The sequence below is a fragment of the Tursiops truncatus genome, chromosome 14, assembly GCF_011762595.2.
Source record: "Tursiops truncatus isolate mTurTru1 chromosome 14, mTurTru1.mat.Y, whole genome shotgun sequence".
Lineage (NCBI taxonomy): Eukaryota > Metazoa > Chordata > Mammalia > Artiodactyla > Delphinidae > Tursiops > Tursiops truncatus.
In genome coordinates, this window is record NC_047047.1 from 57,446,267 (window position 1) to 57,472,964 (window position 26,698).

At 37.4% G+C, this 26,698-nt stretch overlaps 1 protein-coding gene across 4 annotated transcripts in view; it reads left to right on the top strand.

The window, feature by feature from the left end:
* MAP4K3 (mitogen-activated protein kinase kinase kinase kinase 3) overlaps positions 1–26,698 on the top strand; it is a 193,825-nt gene that overhangs the window by 48,830 nt on the left and 118,297 nt on the right. For all 4 annotated transcript variants that reach the window (XM_019942766.3, XM_019942767.3, XM_019942768.3 and 1 more), the window contains one exon: positions 13,192–13,249. In XM_019942766.3, coding sequence (XP_019798325.1) covers positions 13,192–13,249 — 58 coding nt within the window. The remainder of the gene's footprint in view (positions 1–13,191; positions 13,250–26,698) is intronic.

A 26,698-nucleotide genomic window follows, 5' to 3' on the forward strand; every position in this document is an offset into this window, starting at 1 on the left:
CATCACTGTATGACGGTTTATGGATAATTGACAATACTAAGTTTACAGAAAATGTTAACATTTGTGCCACACTCTTAATAAATATACAATATTTCTTCTTTGAATTAAAAAATATACATTCTCCACTTAACGTTTATCCCATTATCTGGAAAACTCAGTCTTCATTCCTTAGGGGTACTGGTTAGTGAGGTGGTATTCTGTATTTGCATAAAATAAGCTACATTTTAGCATTTTAGTAATTGATGTCCCAGAGCCTTTTGGTGTTAGTGAGATTATGAGCATCTCTTCCCAAGCCAGTGTTCAGAGCTGTCCAGTTGGTACCTTGTGATCGCCATGGTGGGAATGTTTACAGTGCTGAAATATGTACTGCCAGTCAAGGCTTACTCTGCCTCTATGCCCCACTCTGGTTTTTAAACATTTACTACATTCAGTTGATTTCAGTTACCCATTCAGCAAACATTTTTTGAGGGCCTTTTGTGTTCCAAATACTGTTCTAGGTACCAAGGATACGGCAGGGAATAAAAAGCATTTACTTAAGTGAATATAGTTTTCTAAATCTTAAATTCCCAAATAAAGACAGGGAAGTATTGGGAGTTCCTTAATCAGATCATGGAGGGAAATGTGGAGTCAAACAAAAGTAAATGGATGTCCTTGCTATAGATCTTCAAAATCTTTTAATGTGCTGTTGTTCATTGTTATGCTCTAGGAAGAAAGTATAGTATGTACTATTTTCAATACTTACTTAACCAAGGAGCTCTTTTTTTTTTCTTTTCCCAGAACATATCTAACATCTTTTAGAAATATGTTCTGCTGCTCCATGGCAGACACATCCCAGATGTTAGGAATTGATGTATGAAGGGCCTTTACCCAAGGGGTGTAGATCAGAGTGTGGCCAGGATTTCTGAAGACAGACCTTCTCACCATCTGGTTTATGGGTGGTCCATTTGTAGGTTGTAGATTGAATTATTTTACTGATGGTGTCCTGAACCATTCTATTGTATTTTCATTTCCAGTATTTAAATGAAAAAGCATCTTATATAATGAAAAAGCACTGTTCCACTTATACTGTTATTAATTTTAGAAAAATGCTTTCCCTTCTACTCTGCAGTTTCTGATTTGGGGACACCTAACGGTATGTGTATGTGAACTTCTGCCCCCACCTACTCCCTGCTGCTAGATTTCTCCTCAGCACTGGGTATCGCTTGCGCCAGATCCTCTTCCTATATGGGGGTCTCTGAAACCCCATTCATCTACCACTTCACCCTCACTAGGCTGTAGTGTTTCTCAGAAGTGTGGTTGATGGACAGTTGCATCACAGTCACCTGTGTGGTTATTAAAATCATAGGTTCCTGGGTCTCACCTCAGAACCTGTTGATTCAGAATCTGTTATATATGGAGCCCAGGAATCTGTGATTTCAAGTACATCTGCAAGTGATTGTTATTGAATTAATTTCCATGTTGAATTGGAAATCCATTTTTGGCCAGTGTATACAGTATTTCTCAGTTGTAGGTGCTCTTGGCATTTTGGCCAGGACTGTGTCACTGTGTGGCACATTGCAGGCACAGCAGGACATTTAAAATCCTTGGTGCCTACCTGTCAAATGCCATTGTCATCCCCAGGTACTGGTACGACCCACAATGCCTTCACACATTTCCAAAGACTTCTTTTTCTACCATATGGAGGTAGTATCCTCCTTAATTGAGAATCACTGCTATATACTACTTTTATTACTCTAGAAGTTACTCTTAATAATTTTATACGTATATCTAACCTAAGACCCCAAATTACTAACTGTGCACTTCCCAAGCAATACGAGGCCCTTAGAACATTTTAACGTCAATCACACCTCATTTACATGCTGTTTTGTTCAATATTTGAATTCCAGCTTTTTAAAAATGACATAAATTAGACATTATTATTATTATTGCCCTGTATAGTCATCAATATTTGTTTATATTGACCCAAGATTGCCATTTTATTTGATTTTTACTCCTTGCATTTTAAACTTTCCTTCTGAGTTTTTTTTAATCTTGAAATATACTTTAGAAGAATGTATTGCATGCTTTTTGGTGGTAAGCTTGGTTTTTGTTTGGCAAATAATATCTTTTTGGGAATGATGTTTTTACCTGGGAATATAATTCTAGATTGACTTAATTTCTCTTAGCACAGTATTGTGATTTTTATTGTTTCTCCGAGAAGTCTAATTTATTGTTCCTTTGTAGATAATCTGACTTCTTTTCTCTGACTGGTTTTAAACATCACCTCTTTATCTTTGGTGTTTTGCAGCTTCATATGATGTGTCTGGATATAGATTTCTTTTTTATTTATCCTCCTTATGACTTGTGTCTCCTGAATCTGAGGTCTTATGTCTTCTGTCTATTCTGGAAAATTTTCAGCCGCTGTCTCTTGAAATACCGCTTCTCTCCATTTTTTTCTGTTCTTTTCTTCTGAAACTTTAATTAGATGTATGTTCATCTCTCTTTCACGACATGTCTTTATGAGATAACATGATTTTAAAATGTCTCTTAATCTCTTACATCTTCTGTCTTTGTCTCTTTTTGCTGTTTCAGATCTGTCATTTGGTTTACTAATTCTGTCTTTGTGTGTCTGCTCCAATTAGGTTTTTTTTTTTTTTTTTTTTTTTTTTTGCAGTACGTGGGCCTCTCACTGTTGTGGCCTCTCCCGTTGTGGAGCACAGGCTCCGGATGCGCAGGCCCAGCGACCATGGCTCACGGGCCCAACCGCTCCGCGGCATGTGGGATCCTCCTGGACCGGGGCACGAACCCGCGTCCCCTGCATCGGCAGGTGGACCCTCAACCACTGCGCTACCAGGGAAGTCCCCAATTAGGTTTTTAATCTCAAGAATTATATTTTTTATTTCCAGAAATTCTGTTAGGTTCTTTTTTTCCTATCTTTCAAGTCATTTTTGTTAGCCTCTTGTTTCTGGTCCATGTATTTAATACTTTCCTTTAGTCCTGTAAACTTCTAAAGCATACTTAACTGTAATTTTATATTATGTATCTGTTAATTCCAAAATTTGAACTTCCTGCAAATTTAATTTGTTGTTTATAACTTTTGCTGCTCTTGTAGTTTGTTTCCTTATGGTTTGATAATTTTGTTTTAATTTCATATTTGGCTAAAGTAATTTAGGAATCTCCTGGGGCATGGATTGAAGGTGCATTTCTCTACAGAAAATTTGCTTCTCTTTCTGTCAGGTGCCTTTCATTACCACCAACCCAGAAACAGCTTAAATTCATTTCTTGGCTTGAGGTTCCTGGTCCTTGCAAGAAGTGTAAATTTATACTCAACTGAGAATAGGCTGTAATTTATGAATTTGAATTTTCAGGGAACCCCCCCCTCATTCTAGTGATTCAAGCAGTTGTTTTTTTATTCAATCATTTTGTCAATCGACAGACACCCCCTTCCTCCCCTCCGATCACTGAGAGGTGTGGCCTTTCAGGGGCATTGTTGGTTTTATGCAGTGGTCTCAATTCCAGCTTTCACTACATCCAATAAAAATCAAAATTTAAGTCTCTCGATTCTAAGTTTAAGCTAAGGTCATGGCTTTAGCTCTTGCTTACCACTCTGATTTCCTTCATTAAATGCATTCAACAGATACTTTTCGAGCGAATGACTGTTTTCTCTTTGTTTTCGCTTCCTGTGGATTTCTTTCCTTGTGTGTCCAGCAGTGCATTTAAAAGAGTACTTGTTCTATCTTATCTGCCATATCTAGGTATTTGTAATGGGAAGGGTTTTCATATCTAGTCTTACATATTTCAAAAAGCAAAACCTCAGGTGATTTTTATACATACCGGAGTTTGAGCACCTTTGGGTTAGAGATGCTGCTTCTGTCACTTCTGTAGTGGGAAGTGGGAATGTGGTTACATGGTCCCTTATGTTTTCCCAAACTTAAGACCGCTATTAAGTTTTATCCACATTATTAGTTCATTTGACATTTGTGGTCTGCCAATTACCATTTAAAAGTGGTTGTTTTTTTTTTTTTTTTTTTTTTTTTTTTTTTGCGGTATGTGGGCCTCTCACTGTTGTGACCTCTCCTGTTGCGGAGCACAGGCTCCGGACGTGCAGGCTCAGTGGCCATGGCTCACGAGCCCAGCCGCTCCGCAGCATGTGGGATCTTCCCGGACCGGGGCACGAACCCGTGTCCCCTGCATCGGCAGGCGGACTCTCAACCACTGCGCCACCAGGGAAGCCCAAGTGCATCTTTTTTTAAAGTTAATGTGGTAGTCTCAATCTGTTTTTTTTCTTTTTTGAAATTAGCATCATACAGTCCTAGAAATTTAGATCTTTAATCATCTGCTTTTAAGAAACAAAGAGCCATTCAAGTTAATTCAAGTAAAGAGAGGCTATTGTGAAGATACATGTGATAGGGAACTGGAAAGCTGTCAGGAACTCAAGGCAGCTTTGGAGATATGTTTCTTTCTCATGGTCTCTTATTTTTTTCTGTGCATTTGTTCTGTTCTCTGCTCTTTATTGTCTGTCTGCTCACTGTATCTTTCCTGTTTCTTCAAATCTTTATTTGCCCAAGGTCCTACTTGCTAAGACAGTGGCACAACTTTATGGCATCATTTACACACCGGGTTATATTGCATGGTGGTTCAAACTTCTTAGAGCTGTGATGTCTAATACAGTTGTCACTGGCCACACACTGCTTTTAAAATCAAAATGTGTAGGATCTATATGCTGATAATGTTTTTATAAAACATTCATGAAAGATATCAGAGAACACCTAAATAGAGAGTAGTGTTCATGGATTGAAAGATTCTGAATAGTCAAGGTGTCAGCTCTCCACAAATTGATCTATAATTACAATCAGAATCTCAGCAGGGTTTTTAAAAATTAAATATAGACAAGGCAATTCTAAAATATCTGTGAAAAGGCAGAGGACCTAGAATAGCTAAAGGAACTTCGAAAAAGAAAAATAAAGTTGGAGGAATCACAATATCTCATTTTTAAGACTTACTGTAAAGCTCTAGTAATCAGGATTGTGTGTGGTATGGGTAGAGAATAGACACAAGATCAATGGATCAATATAGGATCCAGAAATAGACCCACACAAATATGGCCAATTGATTTTAACAAAGATGAAAGGCAATTCAATGGAAGAAAGATAGTCTTTTCAACAAATAGTATTGGAAGAGTTGGACATATACGTGCAAAAAAGAAAAAAAGGAAGGAACATTGACCTAAACTTCACAAAACAAAATTAACTTAAACAGAAATTAACTCAAAATATATCATAAATCTAAATGTAAAACTTCTTCTTTTAGAAGAAAGCATAGGAAAAAATCTTTATGACTTGAGGTTAAGTAAGGTCTTGGACATGATACCAAAAGCATAATTCATAAAAGAAAACAGTTGATAAATTGGACTTCATCAAAGGTAAAAACTTTTGCTCAGTGTGTTAGTTTGCTAGGTCTGCCATAGCAAAATACCACAGACTGGGTGGCGTAAACAATTGAAATTTTATTTTCTCACAGTTCTGGAGACTGGAAGTCCAAGATTAAGGTGTTGTTAGGGTTGGTGTCTCTTGAGGCCTCTCCTTGGGTTGTAGGTGGCTGCCTTCTTGCTGTGTTCTCACATGGCCTTTTCTCTGTGCACACACAACTCTGGTCCCTTCCTCTTATAAGAACACTGGTCCTATTGGATTAGAGCCCATCCGTATGGCTTCATTTAACCTTAATTACCTCTTTAAAGGCCGTGTCTCCAAATACAGTTACATTCTAAGGTGCTGGGGCTTAGGACTTCAACGTCCGGATTTGGGGGACACACAATTCAGTCCATAATGCTCTGCAAAAGGCACTGTTAAGAGAATGAAAAGACAAGATATAGACTGGGAAAAAATATTTGCAAATCATATGCCTGAAAAAGAACTTGTATCTAGAATATATAAAGAACTCTCAAAACTCAACAATAAGAAACATCCCAATTAAAACATGGACAAAAGATAGAAGACACTTCACCAAAGGATGGCAAATAAGCACATGAATAGATGTTCAATGTCATTAGCCATTAGGGAAATGCAGACTAAAATCACCATGAGATACCATCACCTACCTGTTAGAAATGGCTAAGAAGTACAGTTCCAACTTCTAGCAAGGAAGTTCTGGAAGAACTGGAGCTCTCATACATTGCTGCTGGAAATGAACAATGGTACAGCCACTCTAGAAAGAACTTGACTGTTTCTTTAAAGATTATACATATACCCACTATATGGCCCAGTCTCTCTCCAAGGTCTTTTTATAATCTGTACACAGATGTTTATAGCAGCTCAATTCACATTTACCTAAAACTGAGAACAGCCAATATGTCCTTCCAATGGTAGTGAATAAACTGTGGTATATCCATACAGTGGAATACTGCTTAACAATAAAAAGGAATAAATTAATGATACATGCAGCAACTTGGTGAAAGAAAATAGTCTCAAAAAGTTATATGATGATTTAATTTACATGAAATTCTTGAAAAGACAAAACTGTAGTGGCAAAGAACAAATCAGTAGTTGCCAGAGGTTGGACTGAAGGGAGAATGTAACTTTCAAGGGAGGTTTTGCAGTGCTGGAACTTTTCTGTTTCCAGATGGTTGTTAACTCATTTTATGCAAATCTATGCATGTGTTAAAACTACTAGAACTATATTTTTAAGAGTTGATTGTTTTCCAGTTAAAGCTAAACGAGTCTTGGGGATGTAATGTACAGCATGGTGACTATAGTTAACAATACTGTATTATATATATGAAAGATGCTAAGAGAATAGATCCTAAAAGTTCTCATCACAAGAAAAAATTTGTAGCTATGTGTGGTGATGAATGTTAACTAAACTTACTGTGGTAATCATTTAGTAATATACACATATATCAAATCATGTTGTACACCTAAAACTAATACAATGTTATATGTCAATTATATCTCAAATTTTTAAATATTTAAATATCTCAAAAAAATTTAAAGCCTTTCCAATTTAAATGTTGCGTACACAAATAATTAAATACAGCTCAGTTCTTCAGTTGTATTAACCACATTTCAGTTGATCAGTAGCTCCATGTGGCGTGGGACTACAGTAGTGGACAGCGCAGGTATAGAACATTTCCATTAATGCAGAAGGTTCTACTGGATAGTGCTGCTTTAGAGTGGGGGTCAGCCAGTTTTCTCTGTAAAGGGCCAGATAGTAAATACTTCAGGTTTTGTGGGCCACATGGTCTCTATCTCAGCTGCTCAACTCTACTGTTGTATTGTGAAAGCAGCCATAGACAATACTTAACCAGATGAACATGGCTGTGTTTCGGTAAAGCTTCATTTACAAAAACAGGCATGTTTGCTGACCCCTATTTTCGAGAATCTGATTGGCCTATTTCCTTTTTCATGTCAGCTCACGGTTTATTGGTAGAGTGACCTTATAATTTACCATCCAAGTTAAATAAAATTTTAATTATAAATTTGAGAGTGAAAGTGGGCATTGTTAGTAATTCTGCTAGGACAGCTGGCATAACCTGCAAATGTCCTGGGCAAACCAGGAATGTACATCACCCTGGCTATCAGTCTTCCTATGAAGTGGTTGCCTTTGTAGTAGGCTCATACCTAGTCCAAGAAACTGTGGAAAAGCAAACAAAACTATTCCTTCAGCAGGGGCTGTGGGTTAGCCATTTTTCTCTGAAATGAGTATTTATATGGGAGGCACCCTGAGGTTTGGCCCGCCCAGTACACTCAAAATAGCCTGTTTTCTGTCCCTGTGCCTTTGTTCATGCTTTTTTTTCTATGCCCTCTTTCCCATCCCTCTTCTGTGTTTGTTGTAATCCAGCCCATCTCTCAAACCTCTGCTTAGGTGGTATCTCCTTCATAAAGCCATCCCTGTAAACAGCCCTTGCAGACTTAAAAGTCGGTACTTATATTTTATAAAATTCACATGGCACAGTGCCTTAGACCAGGTGCCCAGGCCTGGCTGAGCACCAGAAGCAGCACTTCAGTAGCTTTAAATACAGATTCCTGTGTCTCATCCTAAATCTGTTGATTCAGAAATCAGTGGCAGTGTTTTTATTGTTTTGTTTTTAAACTCCTCATATGATTCTTGTGTAACCAGCCAGCTGGTTCAGTATTTGGAATCTGTTAATTTAGAGTTAAATTATTTGATGTAAACATTGACTTTCAGAATTAGAAGGAACCTTCTTAGAAGTAGTCTTTTTTCACTTTCTTGTTTTTAAATTGGGGGGAGAAGACACAAGGAGATTACTTGCTCAGATCCCGTTGCGTGTTACTGGCAGAGCCAGCACTAAACTTTGCATTTTTTCACTCCCATTTCAGAACCTTTCTTCATATTCTCGTTGGACAGCCCCTTCTGAATAGTAAGCTTTGGGTACCAGAAGGTGCTTGTATATCGTAGATGAGCAGATTTGTTATTGATAGTTATTTAACTCACTTTATATAACACATAGCACTTTTTTTTTTTTTTTTTTGCTGCTTAATGATCCATTCTTGATTATGTTGTTTACTCCCATTCCCACACTCAAGGAATACTTTTCTGATAATTGGAGATAACTCAGCAGTTTGCATGAAATCATCTCAGAAAAACCTTTTACCAAATTAATGCTAATATGAATGACTTCTAAAAGTCTGACTGAATCAAACTGAATTTTGGGACAGCTTTGAAATGTAATAGTTTCCAAGAGCTCCTCTAAAACTGAGATCAGCTCTAGATCCGCAGGATTTTTCTCACCAGGTCTAACCTTTCCCATTTGAGAAAGGTTACTGAGGATCTGTGGGAGTGTGTGTGTGGGGGGGGTGCCTAAACTTGAATGGGGATCAGGAAAATTCTTGTGGGAAGTGATAATAACCTAAGTTGAGCTTTAAAAGACGTCTAGAAGTTAGGCCAGGGGAGGGAGTTAGGGAGAGCGTTTGTCTAGGCATTAAGTGCCAAAGGGCAAAAAGTGTGGATAGCATTGGAGATGGCCAGTTGTTTAGTTTGGTTAGAGCATAAAGTGCAAATTAAGGAATGACTGGAAATATAGACAGGAGCCAGGTAGTGAATGGTTTTACAGTAAAATGTTGTATTTCGCAATTGGCTATCCACATGCAAAGGAGTGAAATTTGAGCCCTGCCTGACACCATATAAAAAGTCACTCAAAATGGATCAGAGACCTAAATGGAAGACCTAAACTATAAAACTCTTAGAAAAAAACATAGGAAAAAAAATCTTTGTGACCTTGGGTTCCAGGCAGTGGTTTTTCAGCTATAATACTCAAAGCACAAGTAACTAAAAATAGGTAAGTTGGACTTCATCAAAATTTAAAAGTTTTGTGCTTCAAAGAACACCATCAAGAAAACAAAGACAACTCAGAGTGGGATTAAATATTTACAAGTCATGTAATCAATAAGAGGCATATCAAGATTTATAAAGAACTCTTACAAGTCAACAATAAAATTGACAATTAAAAATGAGCAAAGAATTGGATACACATTTTTCCAAAGAAATTCAAATGACTAACCAGCATATGAAAAGATGCTCAAGATTGTTAGCCATTAGTGAGTTTTAAGTCAAACCACAGAGAGACAGTACTTCACATTCACTAAGAAGACAAAAGTTAAAAAGCCAGGTAATAATAAATATTGGCATGGATGTAGAGAAATTGGAATCCTCATACATTGCTGGCGATAATATAAAATGGTGCAGCCACTTTGGAAGAAAGTTTGACAGTTCTTCAAAAAGCTAATCATACAGTTACCGTGTGATTCAGCAATTCCACTATTAGATCTGTATCCAACAGAATTGAAAACGTAGGTCCACACAGTGTTCATAAAAGCATTGTTCATAATAGCCCCAAATGGAAACAACCCAAATATCCTTCAACTGATAAAAGGATAAACAAATGTGGAATTGCCATGCAATGAAATATTGTTCAGCAACAAAAGGAATAAAGTACTGATATGTGCCGCAACATGGATGAACCTGAAAACCTTATGCTCAGTTAAAGAAGCTAGTCACAAGGGACCGCATTTTGTATGATCCTATTTATGTGAAATATCCAGAACAGTCAAATCAATAGAGACAGGAAGTAGACCAGTACTAGTTGTCAGGGTCTGGGAGGGGGAGGAGTAGGGGAGCGACCGCTAATGGGTCTGGGGGTTTCTTTCTGGAGCAATGAAAATGTTTCAGATTTAGAGAGGAATAATGGTTACATAATTATGTGAATATACTAGAAACTGCTGCATTGTACACATTAAAAGGGTGAACTTTATGATATGTGAATTATATCCCAATAAAGCTGTTATAAAAAGTGCTGTATTTAGTAAGTAATTTAAATTCTCTGATAGGGAATTTGAATTTGTGTCTTTAAAGCAATGGTGTGTACTCCTGAAGAGTTTTAAACTCAAGAACAACGTGATCTGAACATCACTTTCAGAGCATGTGAGAATGGTGGTCAAATCAATGATGTGGCAGAAGAGTGGGTCTAGAAGCTGAGAAATACGTATCCTCAGTTTTCTGCCCTGGGCAGATCTGTAAATTTTATGTTACTGATACTGATTTAGAAATTTTTAACTTTATACGTGGTAATATGTTATAATATTTACTTTGCTCTCATTTTTTTCCTAATCAGTTTCTCTAGGTGATTGAAAAAAGAATAGTAGGTACAGAGTATTAGAGTTAATATTAATTTTTAAATTTACCTGTGTGTAACCTTGGCTGCTGTGAGTTTAGAGACAGCAAAATATGACTTATTTTAGCCAGAGGACCAAGATTCTTGATGAACCATAATGCTTTAAACATCTTCCATTAATAAACGTAAGGATTTTGATGGGGAAAAAGCTCAGAAATTCAGGTTTACCGAGGGTTTTTTGTTATTCTTCTTCCCTTTTTGTGATTTATCTTGTCTGTCAAGTAAGTTACATATTGGAGAATTCCAATATTTTAAAACTTTTTATCCTTTAGAAAATTCTAGACTGATTTAAATTTTGAAAAATTGTATTCATAAGTCAAGCTTATAGTAAATAATTGACTTTAGTAAACTAGTTATCACTCGTTTACTGTCATAGTTTTTCTGTTAAATATGTGCTGGTGTAACCATTAATAAATCTATTTTTAGAAGAGTACATTGTGTACTGCAGCCATTTTGGACACTTTGTGTAACTTGTGTTGTCAGTAGAGATCGTGCCCTCTTGTGGTAAGCTGGGAACAGAATTTCAGCTGTAAAAGTAATCACCCTAGCTTTCTTTGAGTTCATATTTTTTGCTAGTGCATACTCTGAGTTTATTTTCAATAAACAGAAAACAAAACTATAGCAAAATTTTTAAATGGAGAATTGAGAATTGGAGAGAGTAGTATGTTTTGTCTTATTTTATTTGGAGAAGTGCTAAAAAAAGATGTGGGTTAACGGACAGAGTATCAAGGAGGAGCCTAACAGGGAAAAGATTTCTCAGTGTGGAAAGGCAACGCGTTCTGAGAGTGTTTGAGAAGGTTTATGACTAACGTTGATGTGATACCCTGAATATTTTACAGGTACACTGTGCCCCATCCTCCTTAGAAAATGCGCCCAGAATGTCTATTCCGTGTGTGTGTGTGTGTGTGTGTGTGTGTGTGTGTGTGTGTGTGTGTATACCTTCTCATCCTAGGGAAGGGAATAAATATGTGGCACTGTTTGAACTGTCTCATATAATGGAAATTAAGTTTAGTTTGAAATAAATGTTGAAATCTGTTTTGAACTGCCTGTAATAAGTTGGCATCCTAAGTGTTTATTAGTCATGGGGATTTTTTTTTCAAAAGGAATGAATTTTCCCTGAAAATTTTATTTTAATGTTTTCTTAATTTATATTTTTTAATACCTTTGTTCTTCTTTGAGTTTAAAGGTTAAATTTTATATTTCAGCAGTGACTGTGTCCCATATATATCTTCTTAGAAACTGATTTTTTTTGTTTTTTAATGCCCCAGTATTCGTAGAAGGATTCCGATGTTAATGCTGTTATCATCCCTTGTGGGTGATTCACTGATCTTTACCAATCCATTAATAAGAAGTGTTACAACTAAATATTATTCTCATCACATGAATGAATTCTTCTGTGATCAGGGAATTGCATATATTGATCTTCATTGGTTGATATGAAAATCAGTTTATTAAGTTTCAGTTCATAGTTTAAAATATTATTTTGAAAATTCTGATTCAGTTATAGAACATTTTAAATTGACAAAAATAACTGCCATTTTTATACAAATTGAAAAGACAATTTCTGCTTATTTATACCTAATTACAGCTGTAAACACCGGCAATCTAACATTATGGATTGATTTTTTTTAATATTTATATTTTTAATATGTGGCTTGTAAAGATATATTTGGTTTGTATTAACTGCACTTATTTCATTGTACTATCAGGTGTGTTTAAACAGATGCAGGGAGGTTGTTTTTACAGTTAAAAAATGGTGCTTGCTTTTCATATTATGAAGTTTTTTAATTTACAAGTTTAAAGCTAGTTAATTCAAGATTTTAACAAACCTTTGAATGAATGGCAGTAGAATGTAATGCTTAGAAAAGCTCAGACTCTAGCGTTAGACTGCCTGGGTTAGAATCCCAGCACCGTCACTGACTAGGTAGATGGCCTTGGCAAGTTCTTTAACTTCTTGGTGCTTCAGATTCCTCATCTGCAACAGGGGAATAGTATTAGTACCTACCTCATAAGATTGTTGTAAGGATTAAACGAATTAATATAAAAACACTTAGAGGGCTTCCCTGGTGGTGCAGTGGTTGAGAGTCCGCCTGCCGATGCAGGGGACACGGGTTCGTGCCCCGGTCCGGGAAGATCCCACATGCCACGGAGCGGCTGGGCCCGTAAGCCATGGCCGTTGAGCCTGCGCGTCCGGAGCCTGTGCTCCGCAATGGGAGAGGCCACAGCAGTGAGAGGCCTGCGTACCGCAAAAAAACCCAAAACACTTAGAATAGTGCCTGATGTATGTATACTAAGGTCTGTGCTTCTGTTAACAATATTATTATCACCATTATTAAATTTATACATAGATTAATGTTGAAATTCATTTTGAAGAATGTACTGTTTGTTTTGTAAATATAAATCACTTTCGCAATTCTTGCTTTAAAAGACTTTTCTGAATAATTGAAAATAAATAAAAGCTAAAATTACATTTTATGAAGTTTTTATGAAAGCTTTTTTCACAATTATCTTTTCTTTTCTTTTAGGCACGAAATGTTAACACCGGTGAATTGGCAGCAATTAAAGTAATAAAACTGGAACCAGGTAAATTCATTGAAATTTGGTGTTTCTTATTGCTCTCAACCACTGGATAGCTTTCAGGCTTGTTTTAATGATGTTTGGTCAACCTTCTCTTGTTCCCAACATCTGGCAAATAGGACTAGTGTCTACTCTTTCCTTCACCTCTTTGAGACCTGTAGACTTGTTGCCCAGTTCTTCCCTGAAAAATAGCTAATAATCGCGGGAGGGAGGGGAGCTCCTGAGGAGACTTTGTTCCTTCTGGACGCAGTTGAGCTCCCTTGTCACACGTCGTTAGTGGTGTATTTCCAGGTTAACACTGTCCAGTGATGAGGGGCAGTGTGACGCAGTGGAAGGAATGGGACTGAAATTTGCTGGTTGTAGTCCAGCTCTTCGTGTCCCACTGTCTTGCTCTGTGAACTTGAGCAGGTAACTTAAGCTCTGAGTCTCGGTTTCCTCAATAAACCTAGCTCTCATATTTCACAGGTCGTTAAGGTTGTAATAGCTACCTTCCACCTTTAGTAGCTTGTCAAGCCTCTAGGACTGCTCCATATTTTTCATCTGCTTCAACTGTATTCTATCCCTGAATTCCCCCTGCTACCTGCAAACATACCCTTCCCTCTTTTTCTCCCTCCCACCATAAGTAAGTAAGTGTACTAGTGTCTAGACTGAGTTCCACGGCGATGATAGTGCCTTTCTGAGGGTGCCTTTCAGTATGGGCACAAATACATCCAGTAATTTTTTTTTTTTTAAGTGTAGGCAACTTTTTCTATGAAAGTCGAGATAGTAAAATATTTTAGGCTTTTTGGACCACAGGTAGTCTCTGTATACAGTTCTCTCTCTCTTCCTCCCTCTCTCTTTTCATCCTCCTAAAATATAAAAACCATTCTTTGCTGAAAAACCATTCTTAGCAAACCAGGCCACCTGCGCTTGTAGTTTGCCCACCCCTGATTTAGATCATCAGTAGACTTTTTAGAAGTGCTATTAAGATGAAGTTTGAAGGATGTGTTGACTGACTGTGATCAAACCACACTCAAATATAATGAATTAAAAAAATACTTTTTAAGTTACAGGTATTTACAGATTTTTTTATATTCTAATTATATTCTAGCATCACATGACAAAGCTTTTTCTGTTCTCTGAATCTCCTGTTGTTTAGCGGAAATTTGAAATTGACAAAATCTGAGGTTAAGAAATTAAAGGTTTGACATTTGAAGCAGGGCCTCCATTTTTAATCATTAAGAAGTGGCTATGTTATTGATGAAGTAGTCTCTAACTGGTAGCAGTATGTACATACATCATTCCTTCAAATCAGTTTAGTGCCTCCTCTTTCAGGAAGCCTTCCTCCCCTGACCCCTGCCCTGACTAAGATGACTCCTGCAGGAATAGCTCTGGAATACCACTTACCACAGCTGTGCTTCCAGAGTCGTCTTTCTTTGTTCCTAAGTTTTAATTGAATTTGTGTCCACAGCACTCAGCTTAGCGTCGGTGCATAGTACACATTCAGGACATCTTAAAATTTCCTTTAAAAAATTAGGAACTTAAAATCTTATTGTTCATCAAGTCATTTGTTTACTGATTAGTGAATTTTTTGTGTTATGTTCATCGTGAACACTGCCTTGTATATATAGATCATTGTAATAAAATAAAACACAATTAAATAAAAAGAAAAAAGCTTATTCCTATTCTGCCACTCAGAGATAACAAGAGTTACTACCATATATGTTATTAGTTATACACTTAAATTTAGTTTATATTGGATTCCCTACTTGTGTGTTCATAGAAGTCACCTGAATTTTTTTTTGGCTGCGTGTGTGGCTTGCAGGATCTTAGTTCCCTGACCAGGGATTGAACCCCGGCCCCCTGCAGTGGAACCCGGAGTCCTAACCATTGGACCGCCAAGGAATTCCCCCTGAATTTTTCCGTTTAATTTCTTTATTTTAATTTGTTTATATCCTGTGAGAAATGTTTAACTTGTTGGTGAGCTTGAAGTATATGGCACAGTGGTTAAGTGCACAGACTCCAAAGCCAGACTACTTTGATTCTAGTCTGGCTTGACCACATTGCTTAAGCTTTTCGGATGGACCTCTGTTTCCTCATCCCTAAATTGGGGATAATAATAGTAACTTCCTCTTAACGTTGTTGTAAGGATTAAGTAAGCTAATATATCTAAAGCACTTTAAGAGTTTCTTTAAAAGTTTCTTAATTTGCCATAATGACGTAGCAATTCCACTCTTGTGTATCTACCCACACAATTTTCACACACAGATGTTCACAGCAGTGTTATTCATAATAGACAGAAGCTGGAAACAACCTAACTGCCCATCAACTGGTAAATGAATAGAGAAAATGTGTCCATACAGTGGAATACTGTTCAGCAATAAAAAGAAACAAACTGTTGATACATGCTGTGACATAAATGAACCTTAAAAACATGTAAAAAGTGGAAGAAGCCAGATAAAAGAGACTACATATTATATGATTCCATTTATGTGAAATGTTTAGAAAAGGCAAATCTACAGAGTCAGAAGGTGGATTCGTGGGCTGATGTATGTGGCAGGAGGATTAATAATTAATGGGCATGAGGGATCTTATTGGGTAATGGAAATATTCTAAAACTGATTTATAGTGAACTTGGTGAATTTACTAAAAAAAAATCATTGAATTATGCACTTGATATAGATGAATTACATGATTTTAAAATATGCCTTAATACAGTTATAAAAAATAACCACAATACCATTGTAGTCTCTTACAATATTAATAATAGCTTCTTAATAACAAATAAGTTTCACACATTGTAATTAGTTGATGTGTCTCAAATTTCTTTTATATCCATAGGTTGTGCCTTCATCTGTGTTTGTCTTTTTCTTTGCCTTTTGTTTGTTTGAAGAAACTTGGTTATTTGTCCTGTAGGATTTTCCCTTAGTCGGGGTTTTGCCAGCTGCCCCCCTGTAGGATCATTTAGTGTGTTCTTCTGTGAGTTAGTGGTTAGTTCTAGAAGACTGGTAAGATTCAGGTTTGATTTGGCATGTGGTGGAAGAGGACAGCTTTGTTGGTGGTATTATGTTCTCATTTTTCTAAATTACAATTCTGATATCCAGTCTTTGACATTTTGAAAAACAGAAACTAAATCTGAAATAGTCAAGTGTAGTGGGAATGATTTTAAGAATTTGCATCCAAAGTTGTTTTTTTTTTTCCCTCTTTTTCTTTATAAGTGATATCCAGTTTGAACGTGAAGCTAGATGAAAACTTCTTTGGACATTTGGACAAAATTGTTTACTTAAGTGTGAATTTGGTCTAAGTATCTCACTGGGGCTTCTAATCTTATTCCTGTGGCTTTAATTTAGATTTGATTTTCTCAATTGTTCTTTGATTAAGCATCAGTCTATAACATTTTTTAACTTAAGTTGCAAGGACAATGTTTGATCATTGTAATAAAAGTTAAAAAATACAATTAAACAAGAAGAAGAAGCTAAACATCATTCATCATTCTGCCACCTCTATAAACACTTGACTTTTAGTGATTTTCTCCAGATTTTTTTGTGTATTTATGTACAGGCATACCTAGTTTTATTGGGCTTCACTTTACTGTGCTTCACAAATACTGTGTTTTTTACAAATTGAAGGTTTGTGGTGATCCTGCATTGAGCAAGTCTGTTGGCACCATTTTTCCAGTAGCTTTTGCTCACTTTGTGTCACTGTGTCACATTTTGGCAATTTCCATAATTCAAACATTTTCATTATTAGTATAACGTGTTATGGTCATCTGTGATCAGTGATGTTAATGGCAAAAAGATTACGACTTGCCGAAGGTTCAGATGATGGTTAGCATTTTTTAGCAATAAAGTATTTTTAAATTAAGGTATGTACTTTTTTTTTAGATATAATGCTATTGCTTAATAGACTACAGTTAGTGTAAACATAACTTTCATATGTACTGGGAAACCAAGAAATTAGTGTGACTTGCTTTATTGCAGTCTTCTGGAACTAAACCCACAGCATCTCTGAGGTATGCCTCTACAAACACCTAACATATATACTGCACACACAGAGACACATACACTTACCTACGCAGACCACAAAGGGCCGGGCAGAGTTCAGAGATGGATAAGAATGTACTGAGATCAGCTTGATTTGCATGCTTACTGCTGAACCGGTAAACAAGCATTGCAAAGGATAAGTAAGAGAAGAATACCATGAGTGGGCACAGCTCCCCAGTGCTTCCCCAGGTCCTCAGAGGTGACCCAGACTGGTAGTCCGTGCAGTGCGTGATTTGGCAACCACAAAACGCCTGGCTTGCTGTCATTTATGCTGTCAGGCTTGCGGGTGGACAGCATCAATACTCAGCGAGTGGTGTAACTCTTCTTAGAAAAGGCAATTATTTGTTGTGACACTGTTCAGTAGTTTTGTGTTCCACTTCTTACTATGTCCTCACATCTGTAGCTGGCCTGGCCATTGCCTACCAAAGATGCAAACACATGTGTATGTACATGAGTGTGTTTTATCCATAAATGCGTTGATTTTTTACATTTTCTTTTCATTTGAAAAGCATTTCATGAATTTTTTCTATGTTAGTATTTCTACGCCACCATTTTTTAGTTGGCTGCATAGTATTCAGCAGTATAAATTATAGCTGTTTAATCAGTCCCTAATGATTATAACACTTAAGTTTTTACAATTATAAACCTTGTACCTCTATTTATTATGTATCATGTACCTATGAGGACATCTTTTGTCCTTGTACATATGATTATTTTGTCATGATAAATTAATTAGCTGGTCAGAGGATATGTACATTTTTAGGAGTTTTGACATATACTAGGGATTATGCCTGACATTTCCAGGGTTTGATTTTTTGTTTTTTGGTTTTTTTCCTATACCTTTGCCCACAAAAGGATATCATTATAATAAAATCTTTACTCTTGATCAAAAACTGATGCCTTACTGTTAATTAACATTTCTCTGTCTTCCAGTGATTAGGTATCTTTTTTCCCCATATACTTCTTGGCCTTTTATTTTTATTTTATGAAGAGCTTGTTTGTGTCAGTCATTTAACAAATATTTATTCATTGTCTGCTACGTGCCAGGCATTGGTCTAGGTGCTGGGTACATAGTGGTGAATAAGGCAGACTCTTACCCTTGAGAAGCTTATATTTTAGTTCAAAGTGACAGGAAACACGTAAACAGATAAGATAATTCATGAACTAAAATGAGGTAATGTTGAAAGTGGCCAGAGGCTACTTTAGCCAGTGTGGTTAAGGGAGACCTTCAGAGCAGGTGGCATTTGGGTTGAGACTTGAACGATGAGAAGGCAATAGTCCTGTGACAGTGTTGCAGGGGAGAGCATTCTAGGTGGTCAAGGGCAAGTGCAGTGACTCTGAGACAAGAATGAGTGCTGCAAGGCTGAGGACAGAGAGAAGGCCTGTATGGCTGGATCATTGTGAGCCAGTGGGAGCAGGGTGTGCAAGGGGGCTGGAAAGCTAGTCAGGGACTAGGGTTATAGATGGCCTTGGGCACTGTGGTAAGGAGGTTAGATTTTACTTGAAGCTCAGTGGAAAGCTTTTGGAGGATGTTTGGCCTGAGCAACTGGATGATACCTTAGGTTCTGTTTACTGACATGGGGAAGACTTGAAGTGTGGATGGAATCAGTAATCCTCTATTTATTATGTATGTTTTAGGCATCTGCTAGATATCTAGTTGGAGATGTTGAATAGGCAGTTTGACACATGCGTCTGGAGCTTTAGGAGAAGTTACGTTACACATACAGATTTGAGGGTCCTCAGCATGTAGGTCGTCCATGAAGCCGTGGAAGTAGATGAGGTTACCTGAGAAGAAAGGAGAGATAGAGAAGGATGGCCCAGGTTGTAACCCTGGGTGATTTCGATACTAGAGGTCCGCTAGAGGAGGAGGTCCCAGCAAAGAAAACTTGAAAACAGGTAACAAATTAGGTAGGAGAAATATCTGCTGAGGGTTTTGTCAGTGAAGCCTTAGAAGAAAGTCTTTCAGGCAGGAGGGAGATTAAACTGTGTCAGATGATGCTGAGGTATGTGGAGTAAGATGAGGACTGAGAATTGGGCATTGGTTTTGATGACTTTGATAAATCAGATTAGTGGTTAAGGAGTGAATGAGAGGAAAGGAAGTGAAGATAGCAAGAAAGATTCTCCTCTCAAGGCCTTTTGCTGAAAAGGTTAGCAGAGAAATGGGGCATTAGCTGGAGTGGGACCTGGAGTTTATGGAAGGTTTTTCTAGAATACATGATACTCAGTTATGTTTTGTGCCAGTGCAGTGAGAATAAACCAGTAGAGAAGAAGAAATAGATGTTGCAGAAGCTAATGCAGATAACTCCAGGAATAAAGTCCGAGAAAATGAAGAGACAGTATCCAAGGCATAAGTCTAAGAGCGAGGAGACTTGATTCATTTTAACAGGAGATAAGGCAGAGGATGAGTATATAAGCAGGTAGGAGGACAGAATTGATAGTGGAAAGATTGGTTATTACCTGATTGTGCCCCTTTTCCTTTTGAACTATAGGACATGGTTATCAAAGCTTTATGCTTTGAAAGGCTTGCCAATCCCACTATTTATTTATACGTATGTGTATATTTTATATACACATATAAACTTCTGACTTCCGTTGTACTTCTTTTTTTTTAACATTTAGATCTTAGATCCATGTAGAATTAGTTTGATGTATGATGTGAAGTAAAAATCGAACTTAATTTTTTTTTCTCAAATAGTTAAATCTAGCTCTTTGGTATAATTGGTTCTGTTCTGGGCTTTCTGTTTTAATTTAAGGAATTGCCTATTTATTTTGTTGCCAATACCACACTGAAGCTAGACTTTAAAATAATACTTGTTCCTGAGGTAGGTTGTTGCAAAGAATATTTTTTATAGAACCTGATGAAGATTAACATAATGATTGATAATGACATATTGTTTGGATATCAGAGATAGATACAATAATGTAAGATACTCAATGACATCGGAAAATAAAGGATTCCATAAAGGTGAGTTTTCTAAAATCCTCTTTAAATTGCAAAAATTGTTTTAACCATTGTGTTTGTAAATATTTCTCAAATGCATTTCACCTCAAATAACATACTGAGAGTAGTGTAGTTATCATAATGTAACCAATAGTTATAAGTTGTCCTCAGCAGCTCATGACAAAGAGAAATATTGTGGTGCCTCTCAGAAAAAGGCTCTAAATGACAGTGACTGAACGACAATGACATTTCCCCCTCTCTCCGTGTCACTAGTGGCTTTTTTTTGGCCACGCTGAGCAGCTTGTGGAGTCCTAACCACTGGACCTACAGGGAATTCCCTAGTTGCTTCTCTTTAGGTTGGTAAACATTTACTGACATACATTAAGATAAATGGTAAGGCACATTTCTTGATTTTGAAGTCTAGCCCTTTATATCTGCTTCCTCTGTCTCCTGTTTCTGTTGTGTTGTTGGCCAGGAGATTGGACAATCAGATTTGTTATAATTGCATCTAATGAAAAAGTGAATATGCTGTGAGCTTATCAGAAGAACTTTCCTTTGAACTTTGAGTCATCTCTTACCTTCTCAAGGTACTTTTTGTCCATGCCTGGTTCTCATTTATGTCCTGAAAAGTTAAAGTTACTAAATAAGTGCTTAGTTTGAAACTTAATCGTCTCTACAATGGGTAGTGGAAGTCAAAGAGAGAGCATATAGCGTAGTGGTTAAGAATGCGGACTTTGGACCCAGAGTGCTTTGATTAAAATTGAGGCTCCATCATAGTAAACTGTGTGACCTTGGAAGATTATTAACTTCTCTACCTATTCTTCCTTTCTGCAAAGTAGGGGCAGTAATAGTTCCTACCTCATAGGGTTGTTGTAAAAATTTAGTAGTTTAATGTATTTGAAGTACTTAAAATAGCTGTAATTTTTATTAATAGGGACTTAAAACTGTTATAAATACATTGATGTATTGTGCAATTAAAATGAATAAAATTATAAGCTATTATGTTTTCTTGTTCTAGAAAACAAATGCAACAACTGATTTCTTATACTGTCTACTGACTTAATCCTCTCTCTTACTATCCACTCCCCCACCTCTCCCCGCAGTACACATGCATACACTCTTACACATGCCATAGAGCTGCTAGAGATACTGAACATGCTTTGGGTGTTAGACTTTTCTTTGTGATACTCTGGGGGCTGTGGAATGAGGCAAGCTTATAAAATTATTTCCTTAAACTTACCTTCTTTCAGTTACTACTCATGTACAGTGAAATAAAGTTCAGGAATTGCCTTTTTTGAACTTAAATATTATGCCTACAGTAGACTATAAAATCCTCGATGGAGGAGGCTTTGTCTCTTAATTATAACCTTGAGACATTGTACAGCTCTATGCACATAAATGTTTGGTAAATATTTTACTGAATGAATATTGTATATGATAAACTAAAACATCCAGAATGATTTTTTTTTTATGTGAAAACATTTTTTTATGTTCAAAAAACCCCACAACTTACGAGTTCTGTTCCTAGAGTTCTTATACTTTGTGGAACAAAGCAACTTTCTAACCTTTTGAGCATACCCATCCTACTTGCTGGAGAAAAATATTTATTATTTGTAAGATAAAATAAAATCAATCTCCAGGTAAACAAATTAACCCTTTTTATATGTTTAGTTTGGATCTTTGATATATACATATGTAGTCTTAAAAGTCTATAGGTGTCATGTATATAAGTAACATTAATAGGCTCTGAAGTACTGACAGGTCCTTTTAAAATTAAAAACTAGGGGAAACACAGCTATCATATTGAGTTTGCTTTCTATGTCAGAGGAGGTACAGGGGAGAATTTGTCAGCAGAATTCAAACGGGTCCAGAAATCAGTAGAAAATAATGATGATGTGCAGAACTTGGCTTAACAGGAATCCACTTTCTTTTTTAAAATATTGATTTATTTATTTTTGGCTGTGTTGGGTCTTCGTTGCTACGCGCGGGCTTTCTCTAGCTGCAGCGAGCAGGGGCTACTCTTCGTTGCGGTGCGTGGGCTTCTCATTGCGGTGGCTTCTCTTGTTGTGGCTCACGGGCTCTAGAGCACAGGCTCAATAGTTGTGGCGCATGGACTTAGTTGCTCCGCGGCATGTGGGATCTTCCCGGACCAGGGCTCGAACCTGTCCCCTGCATTGGCAGGCAGGTTCTTAACCACTGCACCAGCAGGGAAGTCCCAGGAATCCACTTTCTTATTAGTGTTTTTCCAGATGGTAGAATTATTTTTCTTAAATTCACATATCCACATAGCAACTGCAACAGCAACACTAATGGTGATAAAAGTCACAGCAGCCACTTTTTGGATACTTGCTTAGGACAGTGTGCCAGACCCTGTACTGAGCTCTTCATCTGCGTTGTCTCACAGTAATCCTCACAGTAACAAACGCTGTGCAGTAGGTGTGGTATTATCATCCCCATCTCACAGGATAGAGGCACAGAAAGATTAAGTAATTTGCCTAGGGCTGTATGACAGAGGAGCAAATTTAAATCCAGGTTTATGTCTCCCTAGAGCCTGTGTTATTATGTATGTTGCTTTACAGATGCTTCCTGGAATTTTTAGAATAATTCCCAGTTCTCTAGCAATATTTTTTGAAAGTTTGCCTCTCTACTATAGAGCTCATTATTCATTTATTTTCAATGTTAAATTAAATTTTAAGTTTTTATAGTTTTTAAAAATTTATTATATTTATTTATTATTTTTGGCTGCATTGGGTCTTCGTTGCTGCGCGCGGGCTTTCTCTAGTTGTGGTGAGCGGGGGCTACTCTTCGTTGTGGTGCACGGGCTTCTCATTGCAGTGGCTTCTCTTGTTGTGGAGCATGGGCTCTAGGCGTGCGGGCTTCAGTAGTTGTGGCTCGCAGGCTCTAGAGCGCAGGCTCAGTAGTTGTGGCGCATGGGCTTAGTTGCTCCACGGCATGTGGGATCTTCCCGGACCAGGGCTCGAACCCGTGTCCCCTGAATTGGCAGGGGGATTCTTAACCACTGTGCCACCAGGGAAGCCCTATAGTTTTTATTTAACATAATTTCAGACTTTAGGGGAAATGTTGAAAGAATAGTACAAAGAATTTCAATATTTCATCAAGATTTCTCAGTATTAATATTTGCTACATTTGCTTTATCTTTTCTTTATCTTATCCACTTAAAGATACCCTCTTCCCCTGAATAGTGTGTATTTCGTTAGAGCAATGAAATGTCATTCATTGCCTTACGTAACAGTACAATCATCAAAATCAGGAAATTAATGCTGCTACAGGGTTGTTATTTAATGCACAGACCTTATTCAGATTTTGTCAGTTGCCCCAATAATACCTTTTTAGGAAAAAGAAAATCTGGGATAATGTGTTGCATTCAGTTGCCAGGTCTCTTCAGTTTTTTTTTGTTTGTTTGTTTTTTAATCTGAAAGAGTTACTGAGCCTTTGTTTTGAGTGCTAGGTCTGTTTATTGCTACTGATGCATAGTTTCTACTAGGTTGTCTTAAGGGATAGAGCCAGGAAATAGATGTATGTATGCACACATAAATATGTACATACCCACACACCTCTCCCTTCCCTACCCCCCCATCTATCTTTATCGAAAACTATGACTTCATGCTTATACCTCCAATACCAGTCTAACACCATAAAGTTCATTCTCTCTTTTCTTTCCATATGTGTAACTTCCTTCTCCAACAGAGGGAAACCTGGTTTCCATTATCGGTAGTATATTTACTTACTTGCTTAATCCTTGAACATAAAAGTAATTTCAGAATTGTTAACCTATGCCTCTGAGAACTCAGCTACTAACTGGAGGTCATCGTTTGTTTAGAATATTTATCTCTAGGCTGAGGACATATATTGTTCTAAAATCTGGTTCTCCTTGTGTCTCTCCCTTTGAAAATTGCATATGTTATTCTGTTGAAGTTTGTATGGTGTATTAGTTTCCAGGCTGCCATAACAAAGTAGCACAAACTAGGTGGCTTGAAACAACAGAAATTTATCCTCTAACAGTTATGGAGGCTACAAGTTGGAAATCAAGGCGTCAGCAGAGTTGGTTCTTTCTGAGAACCCTGAAAAACATGTTCCCTGCTTCTCTAGCTTCTGGTGATGGCCAGCAACCCTTGGTTGGCGTCCCTTGGCTTTTAGGTGGTTCCAGTCTCTGCCTCCGTCATCACAGAGCAAACACCCTGTGTCCAAATTTCCCCTTCATATGAGAACACCAGTCCTAGAGACTACCATAAAGGCCTCATCTTAGCATGATTACAGCAAGACCCTGTTTCCAAATAGGATCACGTTCACAAGCACTGGAGGTTCAGTTCACCATATCTTTTGGGGGGACACATTTCAACCCATGATACATGACCAATTTATTTGTTTCTGTTTGTATTCATTTTGGGGATGCCTCCTTCATCTTTGATTTTATTTCTTTTAGAGTATTTTTTTAAGTATGTGCAACTTGAACATGATTCAGGGAAGTGTCATTCTTTCATCTTTTTTTATCCTATTCCCACTCATCCGCTGTTGATAACCACTATTTTTGGTCTCAGGTTTATCCTTTCCATGTTTTGTTTTGTTTACCCAAATGAGCAGATACATGAATATTTTCTTATTTTCTCTTCTTTTCTTTTACAAAAGGTAGCATACTATAGCTATCCGTTTGAATTTTGCCCTTTTCACTTAACAGTCTGTCTGGGAAGTCATTCCACATTAATTCTCATTCTGCATAAAACTCCATCATATGAGTCAGTCACTGTTCTATGTGTGCACCTCTAGGCTGGTTCCAATACATTACATTTACAAATAACGCTGCTTGTAAAATTTATGTCATCCATATTGATAAATGCTACAAAACGTTGAACCTCGGAAACGTTATGCTAAATGAGAGAAGCCAAACACAATAGGTCACATACTGTGTATTTCCATTTATGTGAAATATACAGCATAAGTAAGTCCGTAGAGACAGAAAGCAGATTTGTTGTCGCCAGGGGCTCTGGGGAGAGGGGGATGGGAAGTGACTGCTTAGTGGGTATGGGGTCACCTTTGGAGGTGATACAATGTTTTGACTTTAATTTAAACATCCTCTTGTTTTTCTTGCTGATGTTGGTGCTGTTGACATTTAGGCCACTGGATAGTCAGTGCATCTTTAAACGCCTCCCACAAAGAACAGACCCTGAAGTTTATCATTTTAATGACAGTGTGTGTAAAGTATACACTGTCTGTTCACATCTTTTTTTGATTGCCCCGTCAGAGTTAATTTACCTCCTCTGTCTTTCACTTTACAGAGTTTTGTTTTTCTGTTGCCCTGGAGAAAGTTGAAGTCTGATGATGCTGGCGCTAAAGTATCTGTGTGGGAAAATGGGGGGCATGGTCCAGGATGGGAGTGGGTCATAAAGGATGTAAGCCAGAAAGATACTTAGGGCCAGATTGTGTACCATGATACCTTCTATTTCATGCCAGAATGTCTAGAGCTGTGGGTCACTGAAGGTCATTAGAGAGACGACTAATATTTAGTCTGTGTTTTAAAAGATAACAGGCAGTAATGTGGCGAATGTACTGAAATGTAAGTCAGTACTGGAAACAGGGAGACCAGTGAAGAGGTATACTGAGAAGGGTATTAGGAAAAGAATGTGTATGTGTGTATAACTGAGTCACTTTGCCGTACAGCAGAGATTGGCACAGCACTGTAAATCAACTCTACTTCAATAAAAAAAATTTTTTTTAAAGAAGGGTATTAGAGTTCAGGTTAACTGCTATAACAAAGAAACCCCAAAATAAAGTGACCTAAACAAGATAGACATTTATTTCTCTCTCACGTAACAGTTTTGAGGTGAGTCCAAGTTGGTAGTTCAGTTCTGTTCCATGAGGTCATTCAGGGATACATGTTCCTTCCATTTTATGCCATCACCCAGTAGAGCACTCATTCATCTGCTTATGTGAGGTTAGGTCACTGGTATGTCCATCTTTAGCTTGCTGGAAGAGAGACAGGTATTTTAAGGCAAGCAGCTTTTCTTTTAAGGAAGTGAGGTTGGAAGTCACATACCAGTCACATGCTCATTTTTGTGCTAGAACTTAACTTCCATGGCCACACAAATGCAAGAGAGGCTGGGAAATGCGGTCTTTAGCTAGGCAGCTACGTGTCCAAGAAGAAGGAAAGAATGGCCATTGGAGGCACAAATCGCAGTCTACCCCAGGAGGCAATTGGGGTATTATTATGAGGATTTGAACCAGGAGAGTTATAATAGGGCTAGAACTGAGATGTGTTTAGGAAGTAGACTGAAGAGAAGGAATATATTTCCATTCATCTGAGACATCTTGATTACGAGGTGTTTAGAGACTGTGTAGTTGTGTGCAGTTGTTAATTCGATCTACAGGTCTGGAGCTCAGGAGAGAGGTCTTGGCTGAAGGGGTGGGTTTGGAAATCATTGGTGTTTGGTAGTAGTTGCAGTTGGAGAATTTTAAAAAGAAAGAGGGGGTCACTAG